Consider the following 27,043-nt stretch of genomic DNA (forward strand, 5'->3'; position numbering starts at 1 on the left):
AGTGCAACAGGGGCCTTACTTTGAAGATGGAGGGTGTCATTGTCAAAACGGAGTTCAGACATGATCCAGCAACTTCATTTATAGAGAGAAGTTTCACCATTCACCTGTCCATTAGAGGGCAAACACAAGCCCACCACTCACTCACGCATGTTGAAGACTAATTAACATAAACGTGTTTTTTGGATGGTGGGAGGAAACTCAAGCATGGGGAGAACATGCAAGCTCCACACAGAGACAACCCAAGTTTCCACTCCCAGGCCTTGAACCCAGGAACATCTTGCTGTGAAGCAGATGTGCTAATCTCTACACCAGGGTTGCTTGCTTTCTGTAGATGATGTATTATGACATTGGTCTTTAGATTAGGTTGTATTAGAGCAGGGAGACATCTAAAACATGCAGGACAGGGGCTCTCCAGGGCTAGACTTCATCACCCCTGCTCTACAACGCCTGATCTAGCATCGTGAAACTAAAGTGACTCATCAGTAGCAAACAACACCTGTGTTGGAGTACCATAGTTTCTCCCTCTGTCCTCCGTTTTGCAAAACAAACTATGGCCCACTACGGTGAAGACATATGCATGACATCAATCTCTGCCTCCTCCCACGATCTGCAGAAGGAAGCTGAACAGGTAGATGATGTCCAGGTAGAGGCTGAGTGTGGCGAAAATGTACTCCTCAGGACTTATGGCGTAGCGCTTGTTCCCTAGGAGCATTTGCGTGTCAAACGCCAGGAACTGACAGAGGACATAAAGAGAAAAAACATGATGAGCTTTGAACAAGTTTTAGATGAGTTCTCTAATTCTTACCAGAGTAAACACAATGGCTCCTAGCACAGCATAGATGCCATGTAACCAGGGAACCTGTTAAGTAAAGATGAAAGCGTTACAAAATGCTGCTTTGTTAAGGAGAGCTAAATGCTAATTAAGGCGGAGCTTTAATTAGCGACGAAGATTAACCACGAGGTCAATCCCTTTACCTTAAAAGTAAACCATATTACTCCTGAGATGCTCTATATTTAGACTCTTCTAGAAGGATCTGTACACGTAAGTGCGAACTTACGTATCCGAAGGGGACGACAATGGAGAGAGTGATGGCACAGAGCAGCATGACCATACACAGAGAGAACAGGACACCCTGGCAGGACGTCACGTCAACCTGAACAAGTACAGAAAAAAGGTTTATTCCATACTAGGATTTCAGAGTTTTGACTGTTTGAATGACGTTTAAATGGGTTGTTTCCTCACCTTACTCTGGAAACTGAATGTGGTGATGGAGAGACACACCAGGGCTGTGATTCCCAGACAAAGCATCACAGACTTGGTGTTGTAAAAACTGGAGAGATTAGAAACAGAAGTATATGTATTAACAAAGTTGCTAAAACATTGACTAAAATTGTAGTTCTCAACTGGACTGGTACCAGGACCCACTAATAACATATTGGCAAGTAATAACCACTGTGTTCCACATGTATTTAGTGGAAGCTGGACAGTTACAGAGAAATGTGTTGGCAAACAAGGCAAAGCCCATGTTGTTCTCTAGTGGGAGGGCAAATGATGTTCTTCCTTAAAGGTGCAGTCTGTAACTCTTATAAAAGTGACTTTTTGTCATATTTACTAAAGCTGTCACTATGTATGGACAGCTTTACATGAAACTAGTAGTTTGTGTGAAAAAAACAGACTCAGTGAATCCCCCCCGCTGCTCCTGCTGCCTTTGGCAGATTGCCAGAATGCACCGCGACCGAGCAAAAAGAACCAATCAGAGCCAGGTTTGTGTTTGATGGGTTATCTGACAGCTGTTGCTTACAGGCCCCGCCCCTTTCCCGGGCTGGAGCGCCATCTTTTTTACAGTGTATGGTCTGGAGGTGGAATTGTTGACTTTTCTGCTTGAAAGGTACTCACTGCTGCTTGATTTACATTATGTTTGATTTGTAATTGTTACACTAGAACTCTGTGGTGCATGTGTTTGTGTGCGCGCAGCAGCCTCTGTTTGGGCTGCTGTAAGTGACACTGTGTTGTTGCTGCTGCTGATAGATTGGTGTGTGCGCATTGAGAGAGAGAAGCGCTGCTTTTAACAGAACATGTTATATTACTGTGATGTTGCTGTCAGACTAACGTTAGCTTGTTAGCTCCTCTGAGGGAGGGACTTTGGAAAGTTTGGAGGCAGGGCAAGAGAGCAGTGGAGAGGGAGAGGAGGAGAGGGATCTGAGAGTTGCGGACTGCACCTTTAACAGTGTCATCCTTTTTCTGATTTTTGGAGAATCAGCACCGCCCAGTCTAGGATGGTGGATTGCCAACCCCAGGTTAGAGCACATTTCTACCCCAAGAAGGCAGTGGATAACTTTAAGTATCTCAGTATCTTGTCTGGCTCTAGGATAGAGCGGGAGGTCGACTGGCGACATCAGCAGTAACGAGAACGCCTTCCCAGTCCGTTGTGGTACAGAGAGGACTAAGCCAGAAGGCGAAGCTCTGTTTACCAGAAGATCTACATTCCAACTCTCATCTATGGTCATTTACTTTGGGTTATGAAAAATAAGATCACTAGTACAGGGGAGATAGTGTAAGGAGCTCAGAATAGAGCCACTGCTCCTCCACATCGAAAGAGCCAGTTGGGGTGGTTCCGCATCCAGCAGGGATGCCCAGTACACCTCCCTCAGGGTGTACTGGGGATGGGAGGAGACCCAAGGACCGATCCAGGAAACACTAGAGGGATTATATCTCTCATTTGGCCTGGGAACGCATTGAAAGAAGATGGTGGAAGCGGCTGGCAAAAGGACTGTCAGGGCTTCTCTGCTGAGGATATTGTCCCCACGACCCAGACTTAGAGAAGTGGAATGTTTTGTAAGTTGAAAATAGTTAAAGAGTAACTAAACCCTAAGGTTTTGGCTGATGTGTGTCTGGGCTGAAAACTCATTAAATGCCTTGATTATGGGCGGGGCTCCTGGAAGGCCCAGTCTATACTATATGTAAAATCTCTAAAATTCTTATAGGAGGGGGCGGAGCCAACAGTGATGTAAGAAGCCAGCAAAACATCACGAACCACCATTTTCAGCCAATAGCAAAACTCAAGTGTAATATTTGGAAATCAATTTGGGATCAATCAATAACACTACAACATATCCATATACATATGTTTGCAGCAGAAGAAAGTGGTTTGGGGTTTTAGTTATACAGTAATTCTAGCCAATTGGATAAGTGTTTACAGTATGTTTTGTCGTTCTAAGATTGCAGGTTCGGGTTCTTCACTGGTCCTGTTTTGTTTTTGTATTTGACTTTTACTTTGCGATCACTGTCTGTCTGTGGTTGCAGAGAGCAGCAGTAGAGTCTCACAGGTGAAGCTAATTACCCTGATTAGCCGAACTACTTCAGTGCATGTTTACTGTTTCTGTGTGTTGTCAAACCTCCTCTGCTCCCACCTTCACTTTGTTTTAAGGAGTGAGTACTGTTGCATCTCCTTTTAGTTAGGTAGAGGACACAAGTAATGAAGTACAAATACATTGTAACTGTACTTAAGCAGTTTTTTCTGGTATCTGTACTTTACTTGAGTATTTATTTTTTTGGCAACTTTAAACTTTTACTCCTTAATTTAAAAAAAAATATATAAATATATATATACGTTCTACTCCTTACATTTTAAAAATGAGCTTGTTACTTTTAAGACGTTCAAAGATGACATCACAACGTAAAAAGACGAAAACCAACAACCCCAAAGCTGGAGGAGAAGCTAATGCTAGTCAACGTGCTAACATGGAGGTGAGCAAGCCACATTTAAAGTAACTTTTCAAAGTTGTTGGCGTTAAGATTGATTCATGGCAGTGAATCTTTACAAGCTGAAAAATCATGAGATTCTGGCATTCAAGAACTCTACGTCAAATGTAAAACATTCTTATTCACTAATTTTATCTAGAATGAATGCTAAATTCATGAAGGGTAACATATTTAATTTATTTCCATGTACCACTTTTCTACAAGTCCTTAAAAGATATGGAATTTTCTGGTTCAAAAACTGTGTTTTAATATTGAAGGGAATTTTGTTTACATTTTTTTTACTAAAATACATTTAGTAGCATGTACTTTTATACAACAACTTCAATACTTTTAGTTATTTTTATTCAAGTATCTATACTTTTACTTGAGCACTGAAAACTAGTTCTTTTGCCACCTCTGGGTACTTTGTTAGTACTTTCTGGTTTGGACATGTTGGGTTTGTTTGTACTTGTACTGGATTTTAGTATTATATTAAATGGTGATGGTTTTGGGAATCCTGTCTCTTCCCTGTTCCACATCTGAAACTGCGTCCTACACTTCACAACACCCTGACAAAACAGGCGATGAAATGTATGCTGTGCAGGTGAAACGCACAGGTGTGCAGAAACAATGTTAGGCTTTACCTTGACACAAATCCCATCATGAAGGCCATGCTTATCGTCTGAAAGAAGAAGCCAAAAACGCAGTCAAGCATCGGCCAAACGTCAAGTTTCACTAAACACATACAGCAGTTCATGTTCTATGAAACAGTGTTTAATGCTAGTTTTTTATCTGCTCCAAACACTAGGAAGTTTCATCACATGATGGATCAAAGGACAAACACATTAACTACTTTCACACATGTGAAAGATTACAGGTATATAAGGTTTCACACATTATAACTATTAGATTCCTTCTAGTTAAACCTTAAATGTGTAGCTTTACTGCCATTAGAACAACTCAGAGCCTGATTTACTAAGATCGCAAATAAAAACCGCTAAAATTGCTGCATGCGTTGTTTGCTCACTAAGATGATAAGAGAGATCACCCTATTTTAATGAGACTTTTGTGCGTGTCATGGTGTTCAACATGGATAATATGTGACAGCAGAATGGAGATGTTGGTGCAATAGGAGAATACTGTAAATAGCAAACACATGTGAATCCAAGCAGGACAAGCACCATATGGGAGTCTGGTTGTGAGAAAGTCGATGTCATTAGAGGCTAGCTTGGGTTATTTTGCCCGTTGGATGGACACAATCCTCCTCGATGTGTCCTATTAGTAGATCAACTACTACATGTGTTTGTGCTGCTAAGCTAGAGCATGTTTTAATGCATGCACACCTTTAGGAAATCAGACCGTTAGTGCAGTACATAAAAGAACAGGTAATGTTTACTCTTTTGTCATACTTACAAAAAGAACTAAAAGGATGACATTATACGGGAACTGCCTCCTGTAGAGAGAAATCAATGGATCGTGGTCAGTTATTGACAGAAAATGTTCCGAAAAGCAGATTTATTGAAGATTTGGTTGGTTTACTACCTCAAGTCTCCACAGCAGGACAAAGCAATGTAGGTCGCAAAAAACATCAAACTGAGGGGGTGAAAGGTTAAACGGAGATTAATGGTGCATCCAAATCCAAATGGACCCATTTGGGAAGTCGGGCATCCAGGAAAGTTGTGACGTTTCTGCCTAGCAATACCAGTCGCCATATTTGTTTGGGGGTAAAACAACGTTAACAACGCATTGACTCCCGTTGTAACAGAAAAGATTTCACCATGCCGAAGAGCTGTCGTGCGTTTGGCTGTTTGTCCAATGTAAAAAATAATACAGATATTGAGCATAGGGTTAATTCAGGCAGGCCATGGACGTCAAGCCAGCCACATCTCTAATCAACCAACGGCCTAGATTGGCTCCCCATTGGTCAAAGCATGCAGGAAGCACCACTTAAACCACGACAGCTGCCTCTTACCACCTAACCAAGCATCTCACAACCCACCTCCGCCCCAACTCTTCCAGGTGAGTATGTATCTAACCAACTGGGTGTCATTTTTTTGTCATTAACATATGCTCTGATCTGTTTCAGGGTGTTTCTGCAAACCGTTCTCCTTGCTTTAGCCTTTAGCTAGGACTCAGGGAAGGTCAGGGAGGAGTGCTCTCCCTACCTCCGGCTTTCCACGTAAGCTCGCGGATAGCGCAAGGAGGCCCCGGAACAGACCCACACCGCCAAATATACGATTGCATGCATATCCATGTAAAGCGCTCAAAGGCGCTATATAAATCCTAATGCACATTCATTGTAAATAAATCATTTATTTTGACTAAAGCGGTCCTGACTGAAGTAATTTTTTATATCATCCCAAAAGAAAAGAACCGAAGAAAGCGCTGGCTTTCCTTCATAGGATGATCGAAAATGCTGGAGTCTAGTACGTGTGCGTATGTGTGTTCTCTATATTTCATAACTGGTAAGTGAACAGTTAAGATCTGAAATGAGGATTGAGGATTTTAGGGGCATCTCGGTGGCTTTGGTTTTTCATTCTAGATGTCAATATGTTGTATTTATATCCGTTGTAGCTCCGTTATAAAATACACTGTGATTAATGGCGTGTAAGGATTTTACCGCAGGATTTTTACCGTGCCAGGTACTCAATGATGAAATTGGGCCGATGTTTTGGATTGTTGATCCAGGTGTAGGCTGGGACTTCGTATGGACACTCAGATATCCTTATTACTGATCACTTAGTCTTATATCGTCCCCTGGCCTCTTGTGGTAGAGTCTCTTGATAGTTGTATGACATACTGTATCGAAATAATGATGTTTTTGTCATCACACAAGCGAGTTGTTTTCCCCCATTTCAAGATGGCGCCCGTTTATTTACTAGCGTTAACATCATCTGTGACGTAAGCCCGACTTCCTGTATTACTGTATGCAGCGAGACTTACTAAGATGCCATGTATAAGCCTGGATGAGTCTGAATGTAGAACCTCACTGGTTCACTGCAAGAGACAGAATTACCATGAATCAGGTCAGCGCTCAAACAAACAGGCTAGAAATCAAAGACAGAGTTTAACACCGTGTTGGTTACCAGAATGTAAAGAGACAAATGATCGCCACGGTAACCAGCAGCTGAACAGACAGGATGGCGTAGACCTGCGAACAGACGTGCACTGGGATGAGTTCACCTGAGTGAGTGTCAGGTGTGTGTCTCAGAGGTTTTCTCTACCTTTCTGATAAAAGTCTGACGGATGATTTTGTCGTCCCAGGTGAACTGAGCCTCCATCTCCCCGTAGCCTGAGGGAAGAGACATCACATAATATATAATAGTAATATATGATATAACATCATGTATGTTTGCTTACCTGCTGTTGCCTCCTGATAAGTGGGAGGTTCATGGTTATCTCCCACCTGCTGGGATGGAAAATCAAACTCAGTGGTGTTTTTATAAATCCATGGAAATGTTTAGGATTCCCCAACCAAATATGTTACTGCCACACTTTAAATCACTGTAATTACTTTTTTTTTTTTTTTTTGTCAAATTACTGTTTTTTTTTTTTGTTTTTTTTTTTCTAACCCAGGGGTCACCAACCTTTCTGAAACTGTGAGGTACTGTATAGTCTGAAGGGCTGCCAGTAAGAAAATAACTTCTTCAATACTACATGTTCACAGTTTGACTTTATAAATCATGTTCTTAATAACCTGCACTGTCAACATGTCTATTGTATAAGAAAATTATTGCATGCCTTATTTTTATTTTTTATTTATGTTTTATTTAATCTATTCTATTGTTTGCTATTGCAAACAATAGCACCTGTAAGCCAAAGCAAATTCCTAGTTGTGAATTCTGTTCATCAACAATGGCAATAAAACATTCAGATTCTAATTAGAGGCGTAAGATAATAAGGAAGGCTAGCAGTAATGTTTAGGTTTCAACATGAAACACTTTATTTCTCCTAATTTATGCAATTCTTTCATTTTCATTTCATTCCATAGAAAATTATCGTCTAGTTTTAGCGACTAACAAACTACTTTTACCTAATCGTATGACATGTAAAATTAGTAAAATGAAACAATTGTCATATTTTATGAAAATCTACTTTGCGTTTTTGTTTTTTATTTTTTTATTTTTTAAATATCATATATAATGTACCACTGACCATACACCAGATCTGCAACACTTAAAAACATTTGTCACAATGTTTCAGAGAAAAAAATGTTTTTTTAAAGCTGGTTAATTTAATACTTAAACTTCATCAGCAGGATTTCACTTTATAAAATACTAACTACATCTGTCGTATGTATTTATCTTTGTGAGTTTGAATCCTGGAAACTAAATCAGATTTTAGATGGAGCTCATTGGTGACTAAAGCTTCTGAGGGCCCCACATTTGGTCCATGCGGGCTACCTGGTGCCAGCGGGCACCGTGTTGGTGACCCCTGATCTAATAAAACAAATTCAACACTTTCTGAAAGCTAAGACGCTGTGCTTGACCACCAATATGATGTCATTACTGTCATTTCTCTCATACATGTTGGGGAAGCTGCTTTACTTGGCGACAAAAAACATTCAGTGAAGTTTTTTTTGTTTTTTGTTTTTTTTAACTCAGTAAAAAAAAAAAAAAAAACTTTTCAAACTTCACAAAGGATAGCTACTTAACTATTATATTTTATTATCACAGCACAGGTTCTCAATGGGTGGCTCAGGACTAAAAATAAGGAGCACACTCACATTCTCAGTTTTACAAACTAATAAGAAAAGTTGAGTTTATAGTTCTTTTATAAATGCATTTCTTTTTTTTTTTCTAATTTATTTGTATTATGCAGATAAAAAAATCACACTTTTTCCTGGGTTTATAATAGATTCAGCCACGTGAGTGTAGACTGCTCCTGTATAATAGTGTGAATATCCTTTATTTCTTTATTTTTATATTTTCCTGCTGTGATTCTGTAATATCTCAGCTATAAACTGTTCCATATTTTCATTGTCTAGTATTAAAGTGGACGTTTGGCTTGTGGCTGATTATTAGAAGGTGAATTTGTTGGCGAATCACTGTAATACAAGGTATGTTCAAGTAAAATTAGAATACTTAAAGAGTATGTTGTGGTCAGACCAAATGTTCTCTGATTTAGAAATCAAATTATGTATGGTCACCTCCTCCAACCCGCTGACCTCAGCTCCAACAATAAACAACAGACATATACAAATATGATGACAGACGATTAAAGACGAACCTTTTCCTTCTTCATCGTTCTCGCCCTTTTTCGTCCTTACACTTCTGAGGGAGGATGTTTCCAAGTCTTGGTCAGTATTTCAAATTTTGATCAATCTCTTTAAAATCCAACGCTCCGGCCTCTCCAGGTTGATGGTATAGTAGGTCTAAATCTGGCTGTGCACTGTGCGGATTATCCTGCAGCTTTATAGGCCTGTGTGTTGTTAATCTCCCTCTAACCCTGATCCCTGCTCACCCCTATCCTCAGACTAATGAGGTCCTTCCATCACTGAAGAGACGCTTCAAACACATTCAGCTCAAACCAGACCAAACCAAGGATGTTGCAAAACAGGGGGGGAGGGATCTCTTTACTGGCACAGAGCTTCTTAACAATGTTCCAGAACAGATAATCCCAGATCTGGACAGAAATATCTGAATTATATGCAATGTATGATTATTTTGAATTATTTTAAGGGAAACGGTCACTGAGCTTTATTCAAATCCTCTACCATCATCATCATCATCATCATCGTCCTTATCATCATGTCTGCTTGGGGATTCTAGAACAATAGAATCAACCTTGTGTCAAAGGCTTTGTCGTCTGGTTTGGTTTTGATCCATGTGCTATGTGTAGTGTTGAGTAAACATGTGACATCATCTTTAGCTTCTGATCTCAGAGGCAGCTTCAGTAACAAAAGCACTAATGGGCATCAAGTTAAGAAGACGATTTACTCTCTTTGACCTCTCTTTACCTTTATGTTATATATATATACAGTATATATATATAACTATTACATAAACAAAAGTATTTAGCCACATCTCAGTTTTTCACAATTGCTAAAGCACGTTTCATGAAACCTCAACCCATTTTCTCAAAACGTTAAACACAAATCCAAAAATTCAAAATACATTCACAAAACCCCAGAGTTTTGTCTCACAATCACCTCAAAACCAAACATTGTGTTCAGATCACACACAGCAAGTAAAAACAGGTAAAAACAGGTTCACCTCAGAGCATCCGTTAGATCAGGGGTCTGCAACCTGAGGCTCTGGAGCCCCATGTGGCCCCTTGACTCTTTGTAATGGCTCCCTATAGCTTTAAAATATGAATGACATTGACACCAAATGAAATGGAGACAATAATTTGTCAATCTAAAAATAAATCACATTGTGCAATAACTCAGCCACCTTCCTACTTCAACTCCTGCAACATCTACAGACCATTAACTTTCCTTATTGCGCCTGTGGTCAACCTTGTTTTAAATCCCTGGTAACTAAACCAACTAAAAGACTATTCTGAAAGAAAATAAAGATTTTAATTGTGGGGGACAGATTCACTTGACTGCCAACGTGCCAGTTAAATATGCATGCTTGATATGTGGCAAGAAATGAGAAATTAGCATGTGTTGAAGTTATTTTTTGTTGTCCTTCAAATACATGGCCAAAAGAAAAAATCTTCTTTACATAACATTATTTGATTTAACTGTATAGAATTTTATGCACTGTATAGTTTTAATTGAGAAGGTATTTTTTTTCGGCTCCGGAAGGACTTTAATCACGGTGAGATGAGGCACATTGGCTCCTTTCAGAATAAAGGTTGCAGACCGCTGCGTTAGACACTATGTTGAAAAAAAACTATAATAATTAGGACAGTATCCAGGGCATGTGGATATATTTGGGAGACAAATCTCTAACTATAAATCCTGCTCAATGGGTCTGATCACGTCATTAGAAAAATGCATGTTCAGTTTTCAGTTCTGTGTAAAAGACCACAGTTGTGTTGGAGTATAACACAGTGTTTAAGGTTTGTTCAGAGAATGGGGTTTAGTGTTTTAGCCATTGTGAAAAACTGTCTTTACACTGGCTCCCAGTCAGTCTCAGAACATACTTTAAAGTTCTGCTGCTGGTGTAGAAATGTGTGAATGGGTTTGGTCCAGAATACATCAGTGAGATGTTGATCAGGTATGAACCCAGCAGGTCTCTCAGATCTATGGACACAGGTCAGATAGTGGATCCCAGAGCTCACAGTAAACATGGTGACGATGCTTTTAATTGTTATGCTGCAAAGAAGTGGAACAAACTGCCTGCAGAGCTGAAGTCAGCATCCAATGTCAACATTTTTAAATCAAAGTTACACTTTTACTTGATTAATAAGACACTAAGACCCTGTCCACACGTAGTCGGGTATCTACTAAAATGAATATGTTCTTCTACAGTTTGGCCTGTCATCCACACGAAAACCCCTGATAAGGTAATTAAAAACAGGGCTTTTGGAAAACTCTGACCAAATTGAAGATTTAGGAAAACTCAGGTTTTGCGTTTGAGCGTGGACATAGATAACCCAAGTTTTAAGTTTCCAAACGTCACAGGGACTCTGCTGGCGGCATTGGTGTGGGGTAGCAGTGAACGTTAGGGGGTGCTTGGAAATGCCCGCGTGTCGGTCTGTGGCTGGTGGGGTGGCCCTGCTTGGGCGGTTGATGAAAATAGGGTGCAGTGGAAGTGTGTGCTTTTCAGGAACAGTGTCTTATCAATCGAGAAAAACTGTACAGGCACTCTTTTTTTTTTTTTCTCTACTGTGTATGACTGAGGGGATATTTTTTAATCATATTATTGTTGATATAAAGATTTTACTGCTGATTTTCAAGTTCTTATTGATTTTTAAACTGTTAATTTTTTTCTGCTGCACTTTTCATGAAAAGCACATTGAATGGCCTTACATTTGCCCTGCCTTGTAATAGTAGCCCAACGACCGCTTGGTGGCGTCAGTCTTCAGACTTGTAACCTTTTCTGTGGCCACTAGATGGCAGTAGAAGATCGTATAAATCATTTCTGGGCTAGGAATATAAAAACAGCAGAGCAGTGTGATGATAAAGGTGGGTGTATTGGTACCTTTTTACTTCCCACTGCCCCCAAAGGAAAATAGATCAGCTTCATGTGTAGATCCAGGTCAGAGCAGCATGTTTCCAACCAGCGGACTGCAGCCCTGAACAGGGACAATGGGGACTTTAACAGGTCCACATAACAACACTTTACCAAAAACTCACAAAAGCACAACAGAAATACAAAAAAATTACTCAAAAAAAATAAAAGTGATAACTCCAGAGACACACAAATTGATGGCAAAACACAAAGTGACAAACAAAATTACCCAAATTTGCCTGAAAATACACGAACCAACAACAGAAATACAGGAAATAACTTGAAAACAACTAAAAAATCATAAATACACAAAACAACTTAAAAACACACACAAAAAGGACAACATAAAAGCAGAAAACAATTTAAAAACACACATCAAAGGGTAAACACAGAGCACTGATGCCCTACCGTGCTATTGTATTTTTCTGTATCATTCTGTCATTGTGTGTATTTCCGTAGTCCTTTGTTACAGTATGTTTAAGTTTTTTTTGTGTTTATTCAATTTGTTTTCCTTGCATTTTTGTTGTGTATTTCTTTTCATTTGTTTGAGTGTATTTTCAAAGTTATTTCATGTATTTTTGTTGGCCTTTTACATGTTTCAGGAGGATTGTTTTTTGTCAGTAAGTATGCTTTTGGGGTTATTTTGTGCTTTTTTTGTGTTGTTTCGTTTGTTTTGGTGGTCGCACAAAATTAGACTGCATGTGGCCGACGGGCCACCAAGTTCCATCCATTTTCATACCCGCTTATTCCCATTTAACAGGGTCGCGGGGGTCTGCCGGTGCCAATCTCCGGCTCTCATAGGGCGCTGGGCGGGGGTACACCCTGGACAGGGTGCCAGTCCATCACAGGGCAACACAGACACAGACAACCATTCACTCTCTCATTCACTCCTATGGGCAATTTAGAGACTCCAATCAACCTCACAGTCATGTTTTTGGATTGTGGGAGGAAGCCGGAGTACCCGGAGGAAACCCACGCAGCAAGGGGAGAACATGCAAACTCAACACAGAAAGGACCCAAGTCCACCCCAGGGCTTGAACCCAGGACCTTCTTGCTGTGGGGCGGACGTGCTAACCACCGTGCGCCCTTGGCCACCAAGTTGGTCTTTTTTAAATGGTTAATTTCTCGAACACATCGTAAAGAAAGTACAAACAACACTAAACTTCTTCTATTTCGAACATTTAGAACCAAGTTGTCTCCATCTACAGACGTTCAGCCCAGGACTGGTCTTCATTAACAGTCAGAAGGTTCGAAGCTCAGACAAAACTTATAAGTTCATTAAATTACCCACGATACATCGGGGCATGTGACTATTCAACATTTACCCTTCAATTCCATTTGTCATTATGAACATTGCAGATATCTAGCATAATTTTGACTAGAGGTGAATCACACATGTGGCGCCGTATGTAAAGTTGCGCATGCTAAAATAAACAGCAACTTTTAGCCACATTTAGCAACAAACCATGTTTGAAAAACTTGTGATTTATATTTGACCAGACTTACAGCAAATAACATTTAAATTTAGATTTAACATTTAATATTTAGGTTTAACATTTAGATTAAACATGTAGATTTAGATTTAACATTAGCATTATATTTCATGAGAAAACAAAATTACAAAATTCACATACGTTTTTTAATTGTGGTTTGTTGTTAAAGGTGGCAAAAAGTGTTGACAGAATGTGTTATTACTGATATCTCATACATCATTTTGACAAGGCAGCATACAGTAATCTAAAGGTCGTGTGGCCTAGTCTAAATGCCTGTCTTCTCCCTTCAAATAAAGATCTATATTTTGTCTTAGCTATCCTAAATCACACTTGGACAAGACGAAATGACGTTATATCTCAAACTTTTTATTCAGTCTAGTCGAAATGACGTGTGATGACGTACAGTACACCATAGAAATGAATGGGAAAAGTAATGTTATTTTGCCAAGACTTGAGGCTTGAGATTCTCGTTCAGACACTTTCCATAATCTCACCTGGTTTCAATAAGCACGTCACTTTATTTCAGCATTGCCTTGAAAAAAATAGATTAGAATAAGTGTACGTAAGCAGAGACTTTGTCCCACAGGAAGGAAATTTCATATCAGATGATGTATCAGTTTTTCTACATATATTGTAATATTTTCTTGTCAAATAGGCAGGGTTTTTTTTTTTTTTGTGCAAAATCTAGCAAACTAAGTCACCATCAGAAACGGTATAAAAACTTCATTAGGGGAAAGTACTTAGAGGATGCCGTTGTTTCCCAACAATATTAAAGAACAGACTTTTGTTGTTTAACACATGGTAGTCATAAATTAGCCACTTTTTCTGTGAAGTTTGATCTGAAATACATTCAATGGGAGAACGCATTCAAAGCAGGCTTCAAAAGTTAATACCATGAAGAGAGAGATATGGTGACCTAGAATTAGGACTCTATTTATATCAGTATTGGCTAACATCCGAAATGTGTTGGGCAATAACGCCATATCAGCAGAGGTGAAAGTACTGGATTACAAATACTCACATTACTGTAATGCAGTTGCTTTTCTGTGCACTTGTACTTCTAAGAGTATATTTCTAAGCAGTAAAAGAGAAGTAAAATAATTTGTTACATTTCTACACCCAACCGTTGCTGAGTAAATTATTATTTTTGTTTTTAAAATGATCACGGACATGAAATGACCAGACAACAATCAAATACATCACAATCATAGCCGACCAATCAGATCAAACGTAATGTACAGTGCCAAACACGCATTTGAATGGATGTATTTGACCTATTTCTCGGTTCAGGTTGGGCTACCTAGTATGTTTTACCCACATGGCACATTTAGCATGGCACTGTTTTAGAGCAGGGCTTCTCAACTGGTCTCACCCTGGGACCCACATTTTACCATGGTCATTGAATCGCGACCCATTTTTCTTTTTTTAGAATTCAACCAACCAAATTTAGTTTTTCAAAAATAGCTGTTGAAAACACACAATACTTTTTAAAAACATAAATCTATATATTTTCCTGTGTAACATGCATTTCAGAGCATGCCTGTCAAAAGAAAAAGTTTCTTTCAAAATAAATAAAAGACAAGTCCAACATGAGGCACTAAGTAATTATATATTTTTGATCAGCTGTCTGCGACCCACCCAGTGCAGGTCTGTGACCCACTTTTGGGTCCCGACCCAAGTCATAAATGTTGCTATACTTAGAGTATGAGAATTCTTTACTTTTGAATTGAATTCATTGGTTATTAAATTTAAAAAATAATTGTACATTTTGACAAAACTTTTACTTTGAATACTATTTAATTGAGCTACTTTTTACTTGTACTTCAGTATTTTATGTATGACTTACTTGTACTTGTACTTGAGTACAATTTCAATCAAGTCACAGTACTTCTACTTGAGTAGAACACATCAGTACTCTACACAGATGATATCAAACATCTCTGCAAAACACCTTTGATCGGGAATCAAACTCATAAACATGTGCATTGATTAACTCTGTGCCACATCACATCTTGATGACATGATTCCAGGGTGCTGGATTGAATGTATTGACGATATCAGCTGATTATTATTGTCTTATGGACACTTACAGACACTCATCCACCAAAGTATACTCCTTGCATGGTTTAACTATGCCTCGCAATGAAACTGTTTCTGATTCAGATTTCCAAATAGGAAAATACATAAAAATGAATAATGTAATTGTTAACTTTAACCAGGATTTGGATCATTCTAGGGGTAAAACTAAGGTGGTGGTGGTGGTGGTGGTGGTGGGGGGTGTATAACATGATGTTCCTACTGTCCCCCCCCACTCTATTTTTTTTTTTGGGGGGGGGGGAGGTCACGTCTCCCCTATTCCTCACAACTCTGCTGCCTTTGTCATAAGAAATTCATAGGTCTCCTAGCAGAAAACTGGGATATAGTCATGTTGCACTAGAGCAGGGTTCTGCAACCTTTACTCTACAAGGAGCCATTTTGTTTCATCAATGAAGACGATACAGTGTATTCAATTCTATACAGTTAAAATTATAAAGATTAGTGTTTGATTTAATTGGATTTGATTTATATTGATCATGTAAATGGCAACTTAAAAACAGTTTAAAATAAAATAAACAGTATCTTGCATCTTCAAATTCTTAGTTTACATGAACACAATGTTATATAGAAGATTTTTTTAATTAATGTATTTGAAAGGCTACAAAAAATAACTTGAATTTGATAACACATTTGATCATGTGGTCAACACATGCTTAATTTTGCTCATTTCTTGCCACACATAAAACATGCATATTTAACCTGCACATTGGTGGTTAAATGAATCTGTCCCCACACTATTAAAATCTCTATTTTCTTCCAGAATAGTGTTTTTGTTGGTTTAGTTATTTACCAGTGATTTAAAACCGAAGGTTAGACACAAGTGCAGGGAAAATTAATGGTCTGTAGGTGTTGCAGGAAGTGAAGTAGGAAGGTGCTGAGTCATTGCACAATGTGATTTATTTTAGGTTAAATTGTTATCTTGAGTTTATTTGTCATTAATCATTAATAGCTTCTGTAATAAAAAAAACCAAAACAATTTATTTCAATAGTTTTTTTAAAGCTATAGGGAGCCATTGAATAAGAGTCAAAGAGCCACATGAGGCTCCAGAGCTGCAGGTTGCAGACCCCTGTACTTGAGTAGTGGTTTTCAAGTTAATAATTAGTCAAGTTATTAATAAAGAGCTTTATTATTACTCTTCTATAATTTATGATTGCAAATTTTATGTTATTTTTTTGAGATTTGAAGAAGAGTAGTTACATTTTTTTTCTTTCAACAAAGGTTACACTTTTTTTGTCATGATGGGGATACCCTGAGTTTTTCCATTCTTTAAAGGGGGGCACAGCAGAAAAAGGTCGGGAACCACCCCACTATGGCTCCTTATTGCATGTTAGAACAATGTCCTCTGTGAGAAGGACATCTCCCTGAATCGACCCGTCTTCTCTATTCCACCAGACATCCTCACTAGTTGTGCTTATCACACACTCAAATATCAAGTGATGTTTCCTGCTGATGATAAAAGCCCTAATGGCTCCTTGGCCTAAACCACCATTGGCTGATTCCCTCTGTTGCTAGGTTACGGATCCATGCTACGCCTCAGCATCACGTTAAAGGGAAGAGAATGGAAAGAAATGAAGACAAGAAGGAATGCTGTATAACAATATTTAATAATGGCTCTCTATTGTGTTCCCACAAATCATTTACAAAATATACACAGGCTGATGCCGCCATTGGACAATATTACATTTATTTCAGTTTATACACTTTTCCAATATAAAGTTTATACTCCATTCAAATAGTGCTTACTCTCTGCAGTCTGTAGAGCAGTCTATTACGTGTTACTTCATACAATATTCCAATACTAGTTTCATTTACACATCAAAGGCAAAATACCGAGGGTAGGAACATTCATATACAAAATATACAACAGAACACGTTGAACACAGAAGCCGTCAGACCAGGTCTAAAATGACCAATAATTACTCCCTGATTACCATATACAAGAACAATGTAACATCGTCTCATTTCTCAAAAATGTGATGCATTTCTTAATCACAAATGGGTGATTGTTATAAATTTTCCACGTGAAAATAGCTTATATCATTCAAACACATGCTGCTCTGTATTCAAATCTGCTCTCGCTGTCATAAATATGAGTCAGGAGGTCGTTTAATGCATGGAAAGTGTTGAGAATGTACATTAGTGTCGGAGTTTGTGCTTCCTTCTCGTTGGCTTGGACTCTGACTTCTTTTTGGTCTTGTGAACAAATGTCCGATAAACCTCAGGAGGAAGAGGTGACAATGGTTTTCACATGAAACTGGTGGAAGAGCACGTGATGCGTTCCCAGTAGTTTAGTCATCAGTTCTGACTGGAAGAACTGGGTGGAGAGCTCCCATAGCCTGTGCGTTCACTGACATTTCTTTCAGTGTTACAGACCAAGCACAGCTCGCCCCGCACAAGCCAGTGGACTGACTGCAGCTAGCGAGGCTCGCACACGGAAACATGGATGTTCCCAAACGTCTGATCCCACTTCGCTGTGAGCTGGTATAATTCAAGGGTCTATGCGGAAAGCTAGAAGTTTGTCAGAGTGCTGGTTGTTTAAAGTGCGCAGGTCAGGCAGACGTAGCAGCAGCTTTGGGAAGAGCGTGCTGTCGTCAGGGCGACGGCTGGTGATCAGAGAACGCAAAGCTTTTATGAGGTTCTCTTGGAGTTGCTCCACAGCTCCCATTTCCACAATGCCAGAGCGATCTGAGCAGAAAAAGGGAGTAAAAGAGAATAAACGTGAGAAGAATGTGTCTGCACACTTTACGACACAGTTTTTCGTATGCGTGTGAGACTTACCAGCAAACACCAGCACAACCGCCATGAAGAGAGCCATTTCGTCAGGCTCTCAGGCCAACGAGCTGAGCTTCTCACTGAAGTCAAACATGGCATCCAGCAGGGATCCCATGCCCAGAGCTCGGAGCGACGCCAGAGAGTAAACCTGTCCGTTGAGGAACGTTACCGTCCTCTCCTTGGCATCGAACAGCGAGCAGAACCTCACCATAAGAACCTGTTAACCCAACAGAACAGAGTCAGCTCCAAACTACTCATCACATACAAGATTTACATCACCTTTTTCAAAGGCTCTGATTTACGTACCTGGAAGGTGCCGGATTTGAGCAGCATGACCTGGTCGTGCTGGCTGAGAGTCTGGAAGCCTGGGATGCTTTTTGCAAACTCCACCACCTCCTTAACAGCGGGGGTGAAGCACTGGGAGAAGGACTCCCACACTTCCTGACTGGAGCGACTTGCTGGAGCCACTGGGCAGGAATTGAGAGGGCAGGCCTGTGAGAAGAGAGACGTTAACGACGTGTTCTCAACCTTTTACTGTTTTAGAGACGACAGAACAAAACAAGTACTCACCAGTACTTTGGAGCCCCTGCTCAGCTTCCAGGGGCAGCTGTTTTGGTTTTGGGAGTCATTGGCTTGGAAACCGTGACTGGCTGCGTAGGACTGGGACGACATGTTCCCAGTGACAGGACACTGGCCGTGACCGGAGGAGTAGGAGTATTTTGCATTGTCAACATTCATGCTCGATGAGCTGTCGTTGTTGTTGTTGGCGGCGGTGCTGGTGATAGGGAAACTGTAGTTGGTTGTCAACCCACCCTGCTCCGCCTCTCTGCTGGGCTGGGTGCGTTGCGTGCGAAAGGCCCCGAGATGACGTCGTGCAGAGGTTGCTGTTGCTTTTGGCCATCTTGTGTGGTTTCTCCTCGCTGCAGTACGACTGCATGAAGGAGCCGGTCCCATCATTCACCTGGGACGACGGACTGCAGGGGGCGATCTGAGGGGGGGACGCCTCCATTTCTACAGAGGCTGACTCATTGAGACTGTTCATGTAGCTCTGCATCTCATCCAGTAGCCTTTGCTTCTCTCGCTTGGGAATACGCCCAAAACGAACAGCTGGGGAAAAAAGACAGCTTTGTTAGCCTTTCGTCATATGTACTATTTACTATCGGCACTTGAATCATCACTGTTCAACTAAAACTGTCCTCATTTCTGGATTCTGGAGATTGTAGCTCTATGTGTCACTAATCCTCTCTCTCCCTCCCTCCTTTGTCTTTCTCACATCTGCCGTCTCACTTCTCTCACCTGCCTCGTCTCATCCTCTCCCATCCTATTCTGCCTTTGAAATCCTTCCCTTCCCCCATCATTTCTTCTTAATTCTTCACTTTCACTAGATGCTCCTATTTATAGTACGCTACGTCACACCACCCTCTCCTCTTCCCCTCTCCTCAAAGTGCTCATTCTCTTCCATTGGAAGTAGGTCACTGGGTCAGCAATAAAGAATAGGATGTCATTGGTGAAACCAGCGACCAGTGGGAAGGTCAATGACAAAGGAAGAGATTTTAGATACAGAGATGATTCATATCCTTTCAGCTAGCCTGGGGGTGAGATAAAAGGGGCCGAAAACTATAATTGGCTGTTAATCTACCACCTGACATGACTGGAAATGACTCATTTTGGCCAGCTACATTACCTTCAGTGACAATGTTTTACTGCTAAAATAAATTCAGGTTTTAAGGGTTTATGAGGCTCGAAGAGCAGCAGCATGTCTTTACAGATGCAGATGCATGCGTCAGAGAAGGCTGCACAACGTTCTGCTCCACTTTCCTAAAATAACCAGTAATTTTCACACTCTGTGCCTGACTGATGACAGTAGGACTCTAATGCTCCCGTTTTTATAAATGTGACGGAGAATGAAAAAGAGAGGCAAAGAAAAGACAACGGGGAGAAACTTTAGTTTTCTTGAACACTATGACCAAAAAGTATTCAAATTGTTCCTTTTTTATGTTGTGTAAAAGCAGTATTTTATCCAAATTTATCATTTGCATTCATCAAAAATAGGGATGTCCAAAATTATCAGCCTACAGATGTCAGCATTATAATCAGTACCTATAGATATTAGGTTTCCTGTAGATGATTAAAAAAAAAAATGATAAAGAATGCCTGGATTGAAGATTCACAACGTCACATTGAGTCAGTTTAATTAAGGGGAAAATCCCTTTGTTTATCAGTATTAAATACTACTATATTAATTGTCCTTTGAAGTAAGTATCTTACCATCTCTGGACATGCCCACTGAGAGGCACTTCTTGAACCGGCAGTGCTGGCACCGGTTGCGATTCATGCGCATGATGTGGCAATTCTCGTTCTTCACACACATCTTGTAGTTAATGTTCTGCTGGATGCTGCGTCTGAAGAAACCCTTTAACCACAGAAGCACAAGGATTTTAGACACTGTTCTTCGTCACCATATTGTATATGTTGTGTTGCGGTACACTATTGCTGCAGCTTACCTTGCAGCCCTCGCAGGCGTGCACGCCGTAATGAAACCCGGATGCGATGTCACCGCACACCTTACACAGAAGCACCATGCCTCCAGTCTCTGGAAAAGAAGAGGAAATCATGATTAGACAAATTCTACCAATGACTTGGTGGCAGGAGGAAGGAGGATCGTGGGAAAGTACTTACTGGTGAATGTGCCAGTGAAGCCACAATGCCTCTTAGCTACTGTGGGGTGTGCGTAGGTAGCTGATGGAGCATTGCTCACATCGGGGAACTGGAAGACCCTTTTTGGGGATGTCGCCCCCCCTGACCGGTCGCCTCTCTGCTTCAGGGAACCAATCTCCTGATAGGAACCCGCCTCAGGAGAGGAGGGCTGTGAGTGGGAGGAGGGGGACTGGGTTTGGTATCCACTGGAGGGGCTGCCAGGACTTGGACTGGCACTTCCAGATGAGCCAGCGTACAGGATAACACCACCTGGAGGAGGAGAGAGAGAGAGTTGGATACTTAGTTTTCTGGTCTTTATTTGGCATGAGCACAGTGGGTGACCGACTTCTCTGGATCAATGTTTGAATATTGTACATTGCAACCTTTCACTGGAACATTTAAAACCCTGAGTGCGACAGCAGAATTTGATCTGATGAAAGACTTGCACAATTAAAGTTATTTGTGTCTACAGAAGGGATGATAGCTGACCTGGATGTCTGTAGCTACTTGCAACATTTGGTCAAATGAAGAAAAACATTTTATCCACTTGCACAGACTGTCTGTTTGTATGATATGTTTGGTTGATCACGATTGCTGAGTGGATTCCTACAGATTATGTTGTGTCTTGAGTATTCAGGTCCTAATGACTAATTAGGACTGCGCTTTACACCATTCCTTCCTAACATGTTTAATGCAGAGCCCACAAACAGCTCTTTGCTGCAGGATGTCACATTGAATCTGAAATGGCCCATTATCCCTGAAGACAGCACGCACCCACTCCATTGTTTTCCAGACAGTGCGCCTCCCCCGCAACATGAAGGGCTGGCTGTCACGTGCAGGCTGTGCCATCCAGCCTCCAGCTCACTCTCACAGCAGAGTCTCCTTCTCTCAATGCTTCTTCTTTCCCCTCCCTTCTCCTGCTTCCTCCTCCTACTCACCCAACACCCCTCCCCTCAGCAGCCCCTCCCCTCACACACGCGCGCTCTGGGCCGCAGACCCATCTATCCGCCAGCCACCTGACCACGAGCTCACATGGACTCTTGACACAGTTCCCCGCCTGGCTCAGAAGGCTCTTTGCGCAGTCCCGTGTAGACAACAGCAGCAGTGCCACAACAAGAGCTGGGGCCTATCACGCTTTAATGCTGTGACTACAGACTAAAAGCAAAGCCAGCAGAGCACGGTGACCATAAGCTGATGCATTCCTCTGAGTCACTAGAAAGAGTGCAATGGCACACAGTCACGTTGTTGCCTCCAACTGTGACTAATCTGAAAGTATGTACTCAGTAAACTTTGCATATTTTGTCCTTACTAGGAATCAACAGACAGGGAAAAACTCACCACATCTTTTTAATACAAGACCGACATGATTTAAATTATGATTGAAAGTCTTAAAGGTTTTGTCTTTAGATCTAATGGTTAAATGTATCTACATACACTGAATTCATATGATAATGACGTTCAGAAACTGGTCAGTCGTGTTTTTTTTTTTATTGTGTTTAGTCGAGTGTCTACATAAAGGTTACAGTCTATCAGAGCTGCGTTCTCTCTAAGCAGAAGCAACACCCTTGGATTGTTGACATGGTAATTCGGGGCACATTTCCTCCCAGAGACCTTGAATCATCTGCGTCTCCTGGGCTTTCTCTCCTTGAAAGAGCACGTGCTGTCATTTGGTGTAACCTTTAGTGCCTCTTTAATTCCGCCGCTCACACGTGTCAACACTGAAAAGGAGGCGAACGACCCCATTGTGTGTGTGTGTGTGGCAGCAGCTTAAGAAATGAACATGCGGCAGCTTCTCTGTAAACACGGATGCTGCTCGGGTGGTTTTTCCTGTGCGCTGGGTTAAAAAAGGTGAATTTTCTCAAAACGTGCGAGCGTCACCTGCACTTGACAGGGCTACACCTTACAAACACACGAGCTCCACTCCTATTTCCTGCTTTCACAGTACCATATCCCCCCCCCCTCCTCCCCACTGTAAATACATGCCATACCCAGGCGCCTCATAACAGTTTCCTGGAATATGACCACGGGCCGGAACAAGCTCTGGGAAAAGTCTCCCCGGGAGCACACAGGCACAGGTTATTACATGTGACCTGCTGCTTCACACAAAATAAACAGTACTCTTATGGCCCCTCCCATATGTTTCCACCCCTGAGCGTGTACACATGGCAGCGCTATAGACATCATGCCCCTTTGTACACTTGAACTTGCATGTCCTCTCTCATGTGAACATTGGCAGCTGTGCATGGATGTTAAGCCGCACTCCACGTGAAATGCCTCGCCTCTTATCATGAGCCCTTTCCTCATTTCACATGTTTCCTCCTAAGGGCAGCAACCAACACGCAGGGTGTTTGTTTGCATGGTTTACATTTCAAATCTTAATGGTTCACCATCACAGGACAGATCACCTCTCTGACTGCGAAGGGAAACATCATCTCAGTCAGGCTTTTAATATAAATTAGCCTTGCTGTGATCATCTTTCCAGCTTCAAAAAAACCACAAGGATTCTGGTTTCACTTCAATCTTATTGTTCCAGTGACTATCAGTGCCACCTGTGACGCACTAATCTTGCACATTTCAAACGGTGTTGCTTGCTATCCATTTTCAGGACACGTTTATTAATCAGCGAAGCAGCCAAGTAATGTTTATAGGCTTTAGGAATGTTGGGTGCTTCTGTGCGTCACTGCGTGCGAGGCAGTGCGAAGTTTTAATGATTGCATGTCGTGTCAGAGTCACGGCCGATCCTCATTCTTTATAACTTAAACTATTGCTTAATGTTTGATCAGAAAGAATTGGGTCAGTGCTGACATTTGGATGGCACTCAATGTTAATACCACTATAGTTATATATTAATCTGAGTTTATAATCAACAGTATTTGAACCTAGATAAACCAGACCAATGGTACAAAGTCAATTTATATCCATAAAAGTGAAGCCATTATACTGGCGGAGGCGAGATACAACTGTAACCACCTGATCTTTGCTGAATTCATGTTTAAAGAAAAGTGATGGGATTCAAACCATCAATCGTCAAGAATAAAGGTAGAGAACCTGTTGCTATTTGTATGTTTGTAATGACAATGTGAGCTTTCTTGCCTCAGCTTCCTCCTTTTGAGCTTTTGTTACCGTGTAATGATGTATCTTGTGTTTTGTAAAATTGAGGAATGTAAATTGCTCAAATAAGAAAAGAAAAGAATTTTAATTTAACAGAATAATCTGAACTCAGGAAGACAAAATGTAATGTAATTCTAATAAATGTTCATGTAAGTAGTAAATGACTACTTACAGATCAAAAAGAAATATTACTATACAGGGTTTTACTTACATTTCCTGGTTTGACAATAAATTCCACTCTTAAATTAGCAGAATTAGTTATTTGAGTGGAATGTTTTTGGACTGTGTGAGGAAACAGCAAACACCACTAAGATAACACAGAGGAAGTGATATCAACCAGAGTCACATTTTCACTTTTGACATGGTCTGACATCTGTGTTACAGTATTAAAACATGACTCAAAGTCACACGTGTTGGCTTGTCAGAACACCCGATCCAGGCCATGGTATTCAGGCGTGTGAAGAACACATCCGCTTGTTCGCTTGGTTCTTTAACGCACGACTGGATGATAAAAGTTGTTCTTTCAGACAACACCCATAGCCTGACACCTCGTGGATGAAGCCTCGTGTTAAATCCCAGGAAGGCCTCGCCTCTGACCCACTGACCAATCTACCGACAGCAGCTGAGGAATCCCCGTGCGTGCTGAGCGTGGAGGCGGCTCCGTGAACATGCGCTGCACGTGGATACTGAGGCAGTGTACACGTGCTGTCAACTCCTGCGGGGCGGGGAGGCGCGTTCAAGTACAATCTGGCGCATTTTTGCATTCGCAGCATGACACGACAGCGCGCTCTAACATCCACATCCTCCTCCTCACTCACTGGGAATTATGATGTGAATTCAAGTAAAAATTGAATGTTTTTTTTTTTTTTATTCAAAACGCAGAATAATAATTAAAAGGAACACGGTTACTCCTGTTAGACATAACTAGGTGTGGTCCCAAAAGAAAGGAGGGGTTAAAATGCAAATACCCGGAACTATATCAATGTCCTGAAAATATGTTTTATTTTTAACCCCGGGTCATAAATCCAGTTTAATGCTGCCGTTTAGCACGTGAAACAATAGGCTACACATTAAATGGAGTCCGGTTTATTCGACAGTGGGTGGTTCCGGTCCTGGCGGAGCCTCGTGTTTACTCCACTCACTTCCTGCAGCACGGGTGGAACATTTGACACAGGTCACTAGTTTTTGCAGTGTGGGCGTGTCCGATCTTTGACACGGCTTCCACTCACGTGTGAGGAGGAGAGGCCACGCACCAGACAAGCAGAGACAACCTGTACAGGTGAATCAGCTCTGCGGATTCACTTCAGCAAATAATCTAGTATTAAAGCTCACAGTTATAGAACGGAATTATAGCCCCAAGTTAGATTATTATTTTAATAAAATATTACCAAGAACATGCTATTTTACTCCATATGTTCTAATATTTAATCTTAACGGAGCCATTATAGCCTCCTATTAATTTAAACTCGCTTTATAGGTCTTTATTTTCAGTATGTATATTGTGGCAGGGTTTTTTTTGGTGATTTTTTTTTATTATTAGTAGTAGTAGTTTTGTTTAAAGGTGATTGGCTGAGACGTCACCCGCTGCCCGTGAACGCACCACGCTGTACAAGGAGAGGACAGCGCAGACAGGATCAGATCAGCTGCATGTGATTGTTCCTAATCGTCGTGTACAGTGACACACGGACATGTCCATACTGTAGTGGGGTGTGGCGTGAAAAACGTGCCGCCGAGGGGCCTTTCACGGGAGTTTGTTTACATGTGAAGAATCGGAAGTACACCGCAAATACAGACGAGGAGGACTTCCCTCCTCCTCTGTGATCAGCTTCACTCACTGAACCCTGCAGCACATCACACTTGGCGGCACGCCACGACCACTAGTCTACACTGCAACTGAATTAAAGTAGAAATCAATAAAACTGAACAGTCTGCTGTGAAAGAGTAAATATTGACTTGCCTCCTTTTTGGCGCATGTGCACACAATACTTTTTTTTAATTTATTTATTTTTTAACATGTAATCATCTTCACACGCACATATAAATTAGTAGTGTCCCATTCTTTTAAAGAGCTTTAGAGACTAAACTCAACCCCTACATTTTACGTGAAAGCACATAATCATGATTCCAAACACACCATAAAGCATGATTTATGTGCGCACAGTTCATTAAAAAAAAAAAAAAAAAAATAATAATAATAATAATAATAATGAAATAAATAAAAGCAAGTGCAGTTGTAATAAATAAATAAATTTAAAAAATGATCAAAAGCCAACTTACCACCGGGGCTATTTTCCATGTTTCCTGGATGGTTGTTGGTATAATAATGCAGCAGGTTGACAGAAATCCCAACACTCAGACTGGGTGAGAATGAGATCGGGTAAATAAAAATAAAAAGTCGGTCAATGAAAAGTCAAAAATAAAGGATTCAGAGAAAATCTGTTGTTGATCCAGATATTGTTCCGAAGTGGAGCAGAGGCAGAAAGCAGCGTGTGTCTCTCTCTGTGTCGTAGGATATGACTGAGGAGGAAAGAGGGAATCTCTCAATTACAAAGGTCGCATTGCGATCAGGCTGCCATGTACAGTCAGCATGAGAACACGCTCAGTGTGGCAGTAGTTTAAACACTCCCCCTCTCATCAATAAGCAACACGCGTCCGAAAATATCCCGCACGTTTTCAGGTGCCTGAGAAATGTGACCGTTTTCGCCCTCCCTCTCCCTTTGTGTGTCCCTCCTTGTTTGTTGATGTCTATCCGTGTGTGTGTGTGTGTGTGTCCTGCTCTGTGAACACATCACACCCCTCCCTCACACGCCCCCATCTTTTTTTTCCCCTTTCTCACTTTCTGATTGGCTGACAGCGCTGCGTGGACACGGTACACTGGTAGGAATGCTGCTCAAAGCTCTGCAGCATGTGCGCATGGCATGTGAGCTCCAGCTGCCCTACTGACACACATTTTATGATAATGAGCTGCCGAGGCTGGGAGACATAAAAGACTCAGAGCTGGTGT

At 41.0% G+C, this 27,043-nt stretch overlaps 2 protein-coding genes across 2 annotated transcripts; both read right to left on the bottom strand.

Moving 5' to 3' along the window:
- Positions 1-466: 466 nt before the first annotated feature.
- On the bottom strand, positions 467-8,986 carry faim2b (Fas apoptotic inhibitory molecule 2b). Its single transcript, XM_028447332.1, has 12 exons — positions 8,972-8,986; positions 7,103-7,151; positions 6,967-7,034; positions 6,829-6,893; positions 6,686-6,739; positions 5,285-5,335; positions 5,156-5,195; positions 4,387-4,424; positions 1,244-1,331; positions 1,059-1,154; positions 806-859; positions 467-733 (listed from the first exon to the last, which is right to left on the bottom strand). The coding sequence occupies exons 1-12, from the start codon at positions 8,984-8,986 to the stop codon at positions 584-586; spliced, it is 768 nt and encodes a 255-aa protein (XP_028303133.1). The 3' UTR covers positions 467-583.
- Positions 8,987-17,044: 8,058 nt separating this feature from the next.
- Positions 17,045-26,809, bottom strand: LOC114463464 (nuclear receptor subfamily 1 group D member 2-like). Its single transcript, XM_028447023.1, is given in 9 exon segments — positions 17,045-18,144; positions 18,238-18,448; positions 18,538-18,723; positions 18,802-19,089; positions 19,091-19,338; positions 20,500-20,644; positions 20,736-20,824; positions 20,911-21,198; positions 26,317-26,809. Coding segments are annotated over 9 exon segments (1,671 nt in total). The 5' UTR covers positions 26,336-26,809; the 3' UTR covers positions 17,045-17,947.
- Between the last annotated feature and the right edge of the window lie 234 nt (positions 26,810-27,043).

This window comes from Gouania willdenowi, chromosome 5 (assembly GCF_900634775.1).
Source record: "Gouania willdenowi chromosome 5, fGouWil2.1, whole genome shotgun sequence".
NCBI lineage: Eukaryota > Metazoa > Chordata > Actinopteri > Blenniiformes > Gobiesocidae > Gouania > Gouania willdenowi.